The 11,455-nt window shown below is 51.9% G+C and overlaps 2 protein-coding genes across 2 annotated transcripts in view; both read right to left on the bottom strand.

Moving 5' to 3' along the window:
- Positions 1-280: 280 nt before the first annotated feature.
- gpr17 (G protein-coupled receptor 17) lies at positions 281-5,133 on the bottom strand. Its single transcript, XM_047037000.1, has 2 exons — positions 4,975-5,133; positions 281-2,715 (listed from the first exon to the last, which is right to left on the bottom strand). The coding sequence occupies exon 2, from the start codon at positions 2,711-2,713 to the stop codon at positions 1,676-1,678; it is 1,038 nt and encodes a 345-aa protein (XP_046892956.1). The 5' UTR covers positions 2,714-2,715; positions 4,975-5,133; the 3' UTR covers positions 281-1,675.
- A 1,591-nt stretch (positions 5,134-6,724) lies between these two features.
- The window catches only part of LOC124478833 (unconventional myosin-VIIa), a 13,213-nt gene continuing 8,482 nt past the window's right edge, over positions 6,725-11,455 (bottom strand). The window contains exons 24-32 of the mRNA XM_047037298.1: positions 10,720-10,834; positions 10,252-10,365; positions 10,013-10,100; positions 9,738-9,844; positions 8,564-8,749; positions 8,012-8,128; positions 7,779-7,862; positions 7,528-7,647; positions 6,725-7,278 (exon numbers count right to left, since the gene is read on the bottom strand). Coding sequence (XP_046893254.1) covers positions 7,186-7,278; positions 7,528-7,647; positions 7,779-7,862; positions 8,012-8,128; positions 8,564-8,749; positions 9,738-9,844; positions 10,013-10,100; positions 10,252-10,365; positions 10,720-10,834 — 1,024 coding nt within the window. The 3' untranslated portion in view covers positions 6,725-7,185. The remainder of the gene's footprint in view (positions 7,279-7,527; positions 7,648-7,778; positions 7,863-8,011; positions 8,129-8,563; positions 8,750-9,737; positions 9,845-10,012; positions 10,101-10,251; positions 10,366-10,719; positions 10,835-11,455) is intronic.

Here is an 11,455-nt window from a genome sequence, read left to right as displayed (position 1 = left end):
TGCTCTATGGGCCCTGTACAAACAGCTGAGGGCTGCTCTATGGGCCCTGGACAGAGAGCTGAGGGCTGCTATATGGGCCATGTACAGAGAGCTCTGAGGACTGCTCTATGGGCCATGTACAGAGAGCTGAGGGTTGCTCTATGGGCCCTGTACAAACAGCTGAGGGCTGCTCTATGGGCCCTGGACAGAGAGCTGAGGGCTGCTATATGGGCCATGTACAGAGAGCTCTGAGGACTGCTCTATGGGCCATGTACAGAGAGCTGAGGGTTGCTCTATGGGCCCTGTACAAAGAGCTGAGGGCTGCTCTATGGGCCCTGGACAGAGAGCTGAGGGCTGCTATATGGGCCCTGTACAAAGAGCTGAGGGCTGCTCTATGGGCCCTAGACAGAGAGCTGAGGGCTGCTATATGGGCCCTGTACAGAGAGCTCTGAGGGGAAAAGACAGGCGTTCATTAAACCGTAACAAAGCTGGCGTTTTTGCATCCACGTTTATTTACAGCACAGCCGCCCATAAATATACATCATTTCAATAAACACAGAAAGCTTCACAGCTACACCACAAACCAGTCCAGCCAGTCTGTCTGTGCAGCAGGTGGGATGTTAGTGGATGAGGCTGTTTAGTGACTCCCAGTCAGAAACCAAACAATACAGTAGGATAAATGAGGGTTTAACACAGTTAAAAAAATCTGATTAGAAGGCAATGCTTCTGGCTATACCGTAGCCTTCTTAAACAGTATGAGACGTGTCTAAAGCATGAAAAGGGTGTTTATTCTACAAGCTGGTTCAGGGCTGTAGCAGTGGTGGAATAACCCTCAGGCAGGATGAGGAACACACCAAATACTAACTCATTCTTAAAGTGAGACAGACTGAGAACAGTGTACAGTACACCAGTGAAACACAGGACTCCTGAACATCAGCTTGTTCTAGTAAGAAATGGTCTGCACATTATTATTTGGAATCTGTGGCAAATATGTTAGTTACTTTGATAATTCATATGAAAGATAAACATATACATTACATTTCTGAAAATGATAGTTTTCAGTATAAAATCCTGTAAATATTCCTAGAGGATATTAAGAGCTACTATTTGTTGGTTTGGAAATTACATTTGCACAGGAAACATGACCACATTGTGCACCAGTATCGTTACACCAGCAACATGTCTGGTTTTCACAATATAAAAAATGCATTTTAAATACAGCTTTAGAGATTGAGACACCCATATAAAAAAAAACTCTGTAATTCTGCTCAAAACCGCAGCCCATCAGACCCTAATGCTGTGTTCACACTAAACGCAAAGCAAATTATTGGCGCAAATGAAGAGTATTTTCGCTTCGCGTTACTTTGTGTTTAGTCGCGCGAAATTGCTAGGAGCTAACCGTTTTTTTTGTAGTCGTCAACCATGTCCTACCGGTACTATAAACAAATATGAAGCAGCGTCGTATAGCAGAGGATGCCCACAAACAGCTACAATACTCTTGCCCTCCATTTCTTCTAAAATGTCAGTGACATCTCAACATTGATCAACTTTCGCGACACAGCGTAACGCGAATATTTCTCTCGAGTTGAAAATGTGTCAATGCGTTTGCATCGATTTTACATGTAATCTCGCCGGTCGGAAAATTTGTTTTGAGTTCGGTGTGAACACAGGCTAAGTACCTCAGTACCTCAGAACCTCAGAACTCTGACTTGGCACTCAGAGAGCTGTCATGCGTTCCCTTCAGGTCTCCGCTGGTCCCTCCGGACGCCGCTGCCGCCGTCTCTCTACACAGCAGCCGAGTCAGCGTGCCACGGAACTTCTCTGCCCCGAGCAGGTAGACCAGGGGGTCCAGCGCCCCGTTCAGACAGGTGAGGGAGGAGGTCAGGCGGTTGGCCAGTGCCAGGCCTCGCCGGGCGCTGCAGGAGACGTCAGGGTGTGCGTAGCCCAGGATGAAGGTGGCCCTGCTGACGTGGTAGGGCAGGAAACAGACCACATAGATGAGCATGACCAGGCCGATGGTGCACAGGGCGCGGGACCGCAGGGACGGCTCCAGACGGGACCCCCTGCGGAGGCTGTGGACCAGCATCAGGTAGCAGGACAGCGTGGCGAGGAAGGGCGGGGTGAATGCCACGGCCAGGGACACCAGGGCGCGGCGCGACGCCTTCTCACGGTACAGCTGCAGACAAACCGTCGCCCCGGCAACCTCCACCGTCTGCCGGGTGACCAGCAGGGGCGCCATGGAGACGGTCACCAGCGCCCAGAGGGAGAAGCTGATGATGTGGGCGGTGCGGGCGCGGCGCACCTTGAGAGAGCGCACGGCGTGCACCACGGCCAGGTAGCGGTCCCCCGCCACGCACGCCAGGAAGAACAGGCTGGCATACATGTTGACGTAGAACAGGAAGCCAGCCAGGCGACAAGGAACCTCTCCGAAGGGCCAGTGTCCCCCGGCCAGGTGGTACGTGGCCCTCAGGGGAAGCACGATGACATAGGACAGGTCAGCTACCGCCAGGTGCAGCAGGAACACGTTGGCCGGAGAGGAAGTGGCCCTTTGCCGGGAGAAGACCCAGAGAGCCAGGCTGTTCCCGCTTAGCGCCAGGAGGAACACCAGGATGTAGTAGCCTCCGAACAGCAGGTCCTCCACAGAGCTCTCAGTGGGGGGGCAGTCTGGGGACGACAGGTTGGAGGGCAGGAGGGGGGAGGTGGGCACCCCCAGGGTACTGGACTCCACGGTCATCACTGGGAAGAGAAGGCGAGAGAGGCTTTTAGAGGAGAGTACAGGACAGTAGAGAAGTGAAGCTGAGTAGCGTCGAGAGAACAGGAAAGGAGGGGAGTGGAGTAAAGATTGTATTGATTCAAATTCTCTGAGTGCTTCTAAAGGAAATTGAGAATGTGACAGCTGAAAGATGTTACACACTTACACCACAACCTGTCACACTCTTTGAGCTGAAGGCAAAGTGCTTCTTTAAATAATCTACTACTTCCTGTATGCGAAAGGTCACATTTGAAGATGATTTACCAAACTTAAACACTCTTGTATTAGTCTGTTTGACTAATAATAGTGATGCCCCAGTAGCTCACAGGACATGTGTGCCCCATGCAGGCTGAGGCTTAGCTGCAGCGGTAGACACCAGTAGACATGGAGCAGAGGAACATTCACAGCAGTCGTATCAGATGCGGAACCCTGGAAGGAAGTGCATGTGTTGTCTGAATCTTCATCTGACTGAGCAGCAGAGTTCTGAGCCCAGCACAGCCAGTCACAAGACGGGGATGAGGGGGAGGAGGAGGAAGAGGGGGGGAGGAGGAGGGAGGAGGAAGAGGTGAGGGGGGAGGAGGAGGGAGGAGGAAGAGGAGGAAGAGGGGGGGAGGTGGGAGGGGGGGGGGAGGAGGAGGAGGAGGAGGAAGAAGGGGGGAGGAGGAGGGAGGAGGAGGAGTTGTGTTTTGTCAGGCAGAGTAGGTGGCGGAGATGACAGCATCTCTAGGGAATGTATAGATGCCCTTAAGAGTAGTTGATTGTTCTCCACCCCCCCAAAACACTTCCCTCCTCTCCTCACCCGCCCCCCTCTGTTCATACAAGCACCACCACACTGCAGTCAGCCACGCCCACACTGCCTCTGTCCGCCTTCTTCTACTGTGATGGACTCCACATGTATACAGTTTCTCTGCTCGGTTCCAGATCTGCAACACCCCAGCAGCTGTCTCTGCCAAGCATCACACTCAACCTTGCTGTTACCAGCAAGCTCACCATTTCATTATGATGTTTACTACATTGGTTTGCTCTCAAAGTATGACTACAAACGCCCAAGCCCTGCTGCATTTGTGATTAGCAGCGTTAAATCAAAGCAGACATCTGGACCCACAGGACAGATGAGTAAGGCTAGCTCAACTTTGAGACCAAACATCTCCCTGTTCAGAGCGTCCAAGATCAACACAGGGAGGGCGTGGCAGGGGAGGGCCTGGCACAGCACAGATGTCTGAGCAGAGGAGTGTTTCTCTGGGGAGTTTAATAAAGACGATCAGAACCCAGGAACCACGTCACGTGTCATCAGGCGGCGTAGTCAGGAGACACTTTCCCTACGAGAACATGGGCTCGTCAGCGACCTCTGACCTCTGGGAGAATTCCTGACGAGAGCACGCTCAGAACTCTCTTTGTCCTTCTGAGAAGCAGCTTCCTGGTCAGTCAGATAGAGGGGCAGATAGAGCAGCTAGCCCAGAGAGGCAGGGTATTTTTTGGTAATTGACACGAAGGCAATGCAGACTGATAAGATTGATGAGGTTTCTCTGTGGTGATACAGCATGGTGACACAACAGGTTCAGCCGTCTTTCAGCTGAGATGTTGGGCAACAGGCTGACGGACATGGAGCTTCTAGCGTTCCTGATCACAGCTGTCGTCCCTCCTGGAGGACACAGAAGCTGCACGCCGAGCAGCCCGCTAATCCCCCCCCCCCCCGCCCCCCGAGGTTTAATCCTCAAAAGAATCAAACGCCCTCTTCTTGCGACACAACCCACAAACAGTCTCCCTCCAGAAAATATGCAGGTGCAAATCAGTCAAGAGCTCCGTTCATCCCAGAGAGCAGAAAGTTGTTCTTTTCTTTGGGGGTGAGGCAGCGTGAGGCAGCGTATTCAGACAGCAGATCTACCCCCCCCCCACCAAAGCCAGAACAGATCTACCGCTCAACCACCCTGTCCTGCCCAGACCAACCCTGCTCTCTCACACACTGGGTCAGATGTGAACATGAGGAAACGTGTGCATGCACACACTCAGAGTATAAAATGATCTTCATCCAGTCCAACGACACAGACACCTGTCCTGACAACTTCATAGGCTAAGAATACTTCATATGAGCTATGGGTGAACCCAGGGGGAAATGATCAACACGTTTTCAGTTCTACAGCCAGCACCCCCCAGATGAACAGCAGAAACGACCCGACCATGAGAACACCTACCTGCTGCTCTGCAGTGCCATCACCCCTCCACACCAGACACACAACACTCACCTGCTGCTCCAGAGCTCTTCACAGTGCTTGTCCAAGGCTTGTCCACAGGAAGAGAGAGAGGAGGCTGGCTATCTGGCAGTTTTTCTGGTTGGCTGTGTGTCTGACTCAGCTAGTGTTGCAGCGGAGAGAGAGTGGAGAGCGCAGGAGAGAGGGTGAGGATAGCAGAGAGAGAAAGGGTGAGGACAGCAGAGAGAGAGAGGGTGAGGACAGCTTCTCGCCACGTCTGTTCTGAGTAGAGACGGGAGACTGGGAGGAGCTGCAGGAATGCTGCGACTCTCTCCCCCCTCCTTCCCCCCCGTCTCCGTCTCCCCCCTCACTCTTCCCCCTCACACCCCTCGCTCACACCCCCCTCACCCCTCTCTCCCCTCTTCTCAACCTCTCTCATCCCCCTCTCTCTCCCCCCTCTTCTCAACCTCTCTCACCCCCCTCTCTCCCATCCCTCTTCTCAACCTCTCTCTCCCCCCTTTTCTCAACCTCTCTCACCCCCCTCTCTCCTCAACCCCCCATGTTCTTGAGAAGGAGACTGTGGCTCCTTTTGTGTCTCAACAAATTTGATAACAGAAAGCGCGTCCCATCAGGGAGGCTCTGGTCTGACCCCTGACCCCTCTCTCTCTCCCGCTCTGAGGGCCACTTGTTGCTCGACAACAGCCTGAATGATGAGCAGCGGCAGAGAGAAGACATGGCGTGCCTCAGTAGCAACGAGTCGTCAGGCACGGCGCCATGGAAACCAGACCTAGTGGTTCACCACATGACTTTTTTTGTGTAGCCTTCTATCCCTCCCTCCCCCATCCACTCCTCCATCCATCCATGTATCCCTCCCTCCCTCCATCCCTCCATCCCTATGATCACTGGATAGAAGATGAACTGTGTGGTTGATAGAGGGCTTTATGACTGAGTCTGAGAGATGAGCCTTTGTGGATGGTCTGAAGTTTCTAGACAGGGCCCCCTATCACCCCCGCCAGGGCGACCCAGTGGAAAACAAGCGAGGGTGACAGGGAGGGGGAAGAGAGGGGGGAGAGAGGGGGGAGACAGGGGCCCTTGTCAATTTTCATCCCACAGTGGCGCATCACACACTGAGGCGCCCAAAAGAATGATCACCGTGTCACCAGATGTGGAGGAGAGGCCTGCTGGTGGGTGTGTGTGTGTGGGTGTGTGTGTGTGTGTGTGTGGGTGTGTGGGTGTGTGTGTGTGTGGGTGTGTGTGTGTGGGTGTGTGTGTGTGTGATAATATTTCTTTCATCCATGCAGATCCCAGCTGTGTGTCAGACACACAGCACTCTCTCTCCTCCCTGGAGCAGTGCATGCTAATGAGCCCGTCAGCCTGAATCAGAGCCTTATCTGGAGGACTGTGGAGAACTCTCCATGTCCCTGCCCGGGTCCTCTGCTGCTGGGAAGAGTGAGTCGCTGTGCTCAGTGAAAACACAGGGTGGTGAAGCCTAACTGTGGGGGAAGGCCTCTCTCATGTGAACCCAGACAGAGACTGTTTAGGGATGGTGAGTGTGAGGCTGTGTTGAGGAGGGGTGAGTGTGAGGCTGTGTTGAGGGGGGGTAAGTGTGAGGCTGTGTTGAGGGGGGGTGAGTGTGAGGCTATGTTGAGGGGGGGTGAGTGTGAGGCTGTGTTGAGGGGGGGTGAGTGTGAGGCTGTGTTGAGGGGGGGTGAGTGTGAGGCTGTGTTGAGGGGGGGGGTGAGTGTGAGGCTGTGTTGAGCAGAGGTCTGCACATCAACTATGCTTTTAAACAACGGAAAGGTTTCAGGTGGGAAAACGTTTTTAATGGTCTATCTGGCTTGCAAATCGTAGCATCACTCAAACATAAATCACCTCTTCAACAAAGGCCTTAGACCATTAATAACTCTTGTTTGATAAGACACATGGCAGTAGGATTGTACATACAACTAGTTATTTCAGATTGATTTGATGTCAAATATGTTTGAGTACGATCACCTAACATTTTTGTGGATTTAACATTTAACATTCTTCATTGGATTAAGTTAGAAATGGTATGGGTCCAGGTTCATCATAAACCTGAGAATAATTTGGTTCCCATCTTTTTGTATCTGTTTTTATCTGTTTCTATGTATGTGTGTGTGTATATGTATGTGTTTGAGTGGGTGTATGAGTGTGTGTGTGATGTGTGTATGATGTTTGTGTGTGTGTATGAGTGTGTGTGTGATGTGTGTATGATGTTTGTGTGTGTGTGTGATGTGTGTGTGTTCAGTTGTAGCGCCGGTTCCTGCTCTTCATCGCCCTGGTCTCATTCACATACATGTTGACGTAGGACGTCAGCAGGTCATCAATCTTATAACCCTGGAGACAATCAAAACAAGAACACGACTTAGAAACAAGAGTCTTGGACACAAAACCTCATTATTTAGGGTATAAATCATGAATACTAGTGCATGAATGAATACATGAAAAGATATATAATGATAAAAAAATACATAAATACCATAGGTGAATGATCGGCATGATTCTATTAATAATATGTGAACACTAAGGAGCAAGCGGTTCATGCAGTCTGGTGTTCAAGTGAAACCACAGTGGGTGCTTCCTTACCAGAGACGTTTCACACAGGACCTTGTTCCCCTGGACCAGGTTCCCCACTGTCATGTGGAAGTAGGTGCTTCCACTGCACCAGTTAGCGATGCGGTTGAATGGGTGAGAAGCGAGAATGTCCTAGGACAGGATAAGAGTGTTGGTGACCAGCAGCGCTCCGGACCCCACCCACATCTCTGGAACATCCCCGCCTCACAGGCTACTACTGTCAGTCTTCACAAGTTTCACATGTTTGTTGGAAGTTTGTTTACCTTGGTTTTGGGGTTGATGAGAGTGACTCCTTGCTTGCTGATGGCGATTCTCACGATGTCAGGGAAGTTAGGATCTGATGTTTGCTGGACCGTGAAGAAGAGGAGAGTCAGGATGTTGAATGTTTGGATGGAGAAGCAGCTCCCCTGCTCTGCTGGGTTTCCTTCAGACTGGCGGCACTCTCTCATATAAAGCTCTCTGTTTAGTAAAACGTAACATCTGGACATGACAGTACCTTAACTTCGAAGAAGGCACATCCAAACGTTGGCCAGCGACACACTGCCTTCAGGAAGGCCACCATGGTCTCCCCTTCTGACATGCCTGCCTGCTTGTTGAAGGCAGCTACGATGTTCTGGAAGTGGACATGGAAAACATTGATTCTCCTTTATTAACAAAACTTTTCTGCGATTCAGACCCTCTCTCCTACCCTGCAACCTTGTCTCCTACCCTAACACCTTGTCTCCTACCCTAGCACCTTGTCTCCTACCCTAACACCTTGTCTCCTACCCTAACACCTTGTCTCCTACCCTAACACCTTGTCTCCTACCCTAACACCTTGTCTCCTACCCTAACACCTTCTCTCCTACCCTGCAACCTTGTCTCCTACCCTAACACCTTGTCTCCTACCCTAGCACCTTGTCTCCTACCCTAACACCTTGTCTCCTACCCTAGCACCTTGTCTCCTACCCTAGCACCTTGTCTCCTACCCTAACACCTTGTCTCCTACCCTAACACCTTGTCTCCTACCCTAACACCTTGTCTCCTACCCTCGCACCGTATCTCCTACCTTCTTCCACTCGTCTGCAGACATGGCCTTCAGCTGGTCGTTGGGCACCAGCTCCTTCAGCATCTTGGGGATCATGGGGAGCTGGGCCGGGTCGTTGCTGGCCTTCACCCTGAAGAGGAGGGCGCCGATGCTTATCATGTCTGCCCTGGACACCTGGTGGTAGCCCCGCAGGTACTTAGGTAGCTCCTGGAAGAGAGAGAGGGCGGGGAGGCAGGAGAGGGGGCAGGGAGGCAGGAGAGAGGGCAGGGATGCAGGAGAGAGGGCAGGGAGGCAGGAGAGAGGGCAGGAGAGAGAAGGGCGAAGCAGGGTCACTTCAGGTCCCAGTGCTAACAGAACAGGCTGTGCTAACAGACCAGGCTGTGCTAACAGAACAGGCTGGCTGTGCAAACAGACCAGGCTGTGATAACAGAACAGGCTCGGCTAACAGAACAGGCTGGCTGTGCAAACAGAACAAGCTGTGATAACAGAACAGGCTGTGCTAAGAGAACAGGCTGGCTGTGCTAACAGAACAGGCTGGCTGTGCAAACAGACCAGGCTGTGCTAACAGAACAGGCTGGCTGTGCTAACAGAACAGGCTGTGCTAACAGACCAGGCTGTGCTAACAGAACAGACCAGGCTGTGCTAACAGAACAGGCTGGCTGTGCTAACAGAACAGGCTGTGCTAACAGACCAGGCTGTGCTAACAGAACAGGCTGGCTGTGCTAACAGAACAGGCTGTGCTAACAGAAGCTGTGTTAACAGACCAGGCTGTGCTAACAGAACAGTCTGTGCTAACAGACCAGGCTGTGCTAACAGAACAGGCTGTGCTAAAAGAACAGGCTGTGCTAACAGAACAGGCTGTGCTAACAGAACAGGCTAGCATGGTCATATCTAATTTAAATTAACCCTTTTTCTGTTCTCTTTTTGCAGATTGTGGAGAGAAGTGAAGTTCTACTCATGTCAGATCTTAGCCCCCCTAAACAGCCACTGGGATGAATGATGGACTGCTAACAGATGTGTGACTTGGAGCCAAGTTTGGAAGCAAGCTTTGCAAGCTTGGAGAGACAAACCCTGCATGACACTTCTCGACTGCTGGAGCAGCACACGGAGAACCCCACATCTACCGCTAGACCAAAGAGCTTGTTCCCCAACAGCCAGCGTGTGTGAGGGAGGCAGCCGGCCTGCAGGGTGGTACCTGAGGGTAGTGGAAGATCAGATCAGCCTGGAGATCTCTCCCTGGGATCACGTTGAACCACAGCTTCCTCATGAAGAACACCATGTAGGAGATGTTGTTGAGCCCTCCTGCAGAACACACACACACATTAGCACACACACACTAGTACACACACACACACACACATTAGAACACACACACCAGTACACACACACACACACAGAGAGGATTGTGTGCGGGTCAGTTCCCAGGGTCGTTAGTATCAGTGGCGTTCCATAGGCATGAGGCTCACTGACCTTCCCTGGTGGTCTTGACCTTCTTGGACCAGTCAGTGATCTGCCTCAGGCTGTCAAAGAAGTAGTCCGCTTCGTTCAGACTGAGAACCTGGATGAGCAAGAGGCCAAAAGAAACCATGACAGGATGTTGTCACACAAGGCACAACAGACAAATGTTCGAAAGCCATTCAAACTAACAACCTGACAGGAATTGGTAAAAATGCAAGAAACCAGGACGTTTCGTCCTACGGCAGTCCAACCTTGTCGGGTGTTTTCACGAAGATGCTGAAGCCGTCTGCGGAGGCCAGCATGAGTTTGGAGGAGATGGTCTGAACCAGGTCTCTGATCCTGGTGCCGGTGGCCACCTCGAAGACCTGCCCAGCACAGCAGAGACACATCGTTACTGAGCGCTGAGGAGCTGCTGAATACTGCCACACTCCTGTGTGAGGATGAGTGTGGTTCTAGGCTGGTCTAGGTCTAGCTGTATGATGATGAGTGTGGTTCTAGGCTGGTCTAGGTCTAGCTGTATGATGATGAGTGTTGTTCTAGGCTGGTCTAGGTCTAGCTGTATGTGCATCTACAAAGCCCTCTGTTGAGGGCTATACAAAGGTAGCAAGTGTCAAAAGGGATATGAAAATAACGCTCGATTTGCTGAGCTCCTAAATGTTGCTGCGCTCCTGAACGTTGAGCTTTGACAGGTATGCTGTTCCTCCAGGTGTGCAGCTCACCTCCTCCGTGTCGTTGGGGAAGTGGACCTTGTGGAAGATTTGGGCGCTGTTCTGCTCGATGGCGTCCACCTCCACCTGGTGGGGGGGCAGCTTCCTGGGGTCCGTCCTGAAGCGCCACGGCAACGCGACACCACGGCAACGTGACACCACATTAAGACACAATACAACATGACAACACCACGTTAGTCAACACACCACTAGACCCATCAGAACAGGGCTGAGTGTGAGAGATTCCGTCTTTTCTAATGACAAACCCCCTCTATCAGAGCTGGAAAGGAGTCACCTTCCACTGGGAACAGATCATCACTATTCAGCACTGCTTTATCAGACTAGAACAACAAGACCTTGATGCAGCGCAGCCTCTCCAGAGCAGGCCCACAAGGCCCTCCAACAGACAAGGTCTTACACCCGTACAGGGGATTTTTTCCCAAACCGTTAATGATGTGTGTGTGTGTGTGTACCAGCTGTCTCACTGTTGAACTGATTTCAGAGAAGATCACAGAGCTGTTATTGTCCCCCAGAGTAATGGTTCATTATCTGTTCCTCTGCATGCCACTACACACTCCCTCTCCCTCTCCCTCTCCCTCTCCCTCTCCCTCTCCCTCTCCCTCTCCCTCTCCCTCTCCCTCTCCCTCTCCCTCTCCCTCTCCCTCTCCGTGTGTGTCTCTCTCTCTCTCTCTCTCTCTCTCTCTCTCTCTCTCTCTCTCTCTCTCTCTCTCTCTCTCTCTCTCTCTCT

This window comes from Hypomesus transpacificus, chromosome 16 (genome assembly GCF_021917145.1).
Source record: "Hypomesus transpacificus isolate Combined female chromosome 16, fHypTra1, whole genome shotgun sequence".
NCBI classification, from domain to species: Eukaryota; Metazoa; Chordata; class Actinopteri; order Osmeriformes; family Osmeridae; genus Hypomesus; species Hypomesus transpacificus.
This window is presented reverse-complemented; position numbering and strand designations above follow the sequence as displayed.

Bases quoted from the DNA above. Each gene is read 5' to 3' on its own strand.
- gpr17 (XM_047037000.1), bottom strand. From the start codon at position 2,713: ATGACCGTGGAGTCCAGTACCCTGGGGGTGCCCACCTCCCCCCTCCTG.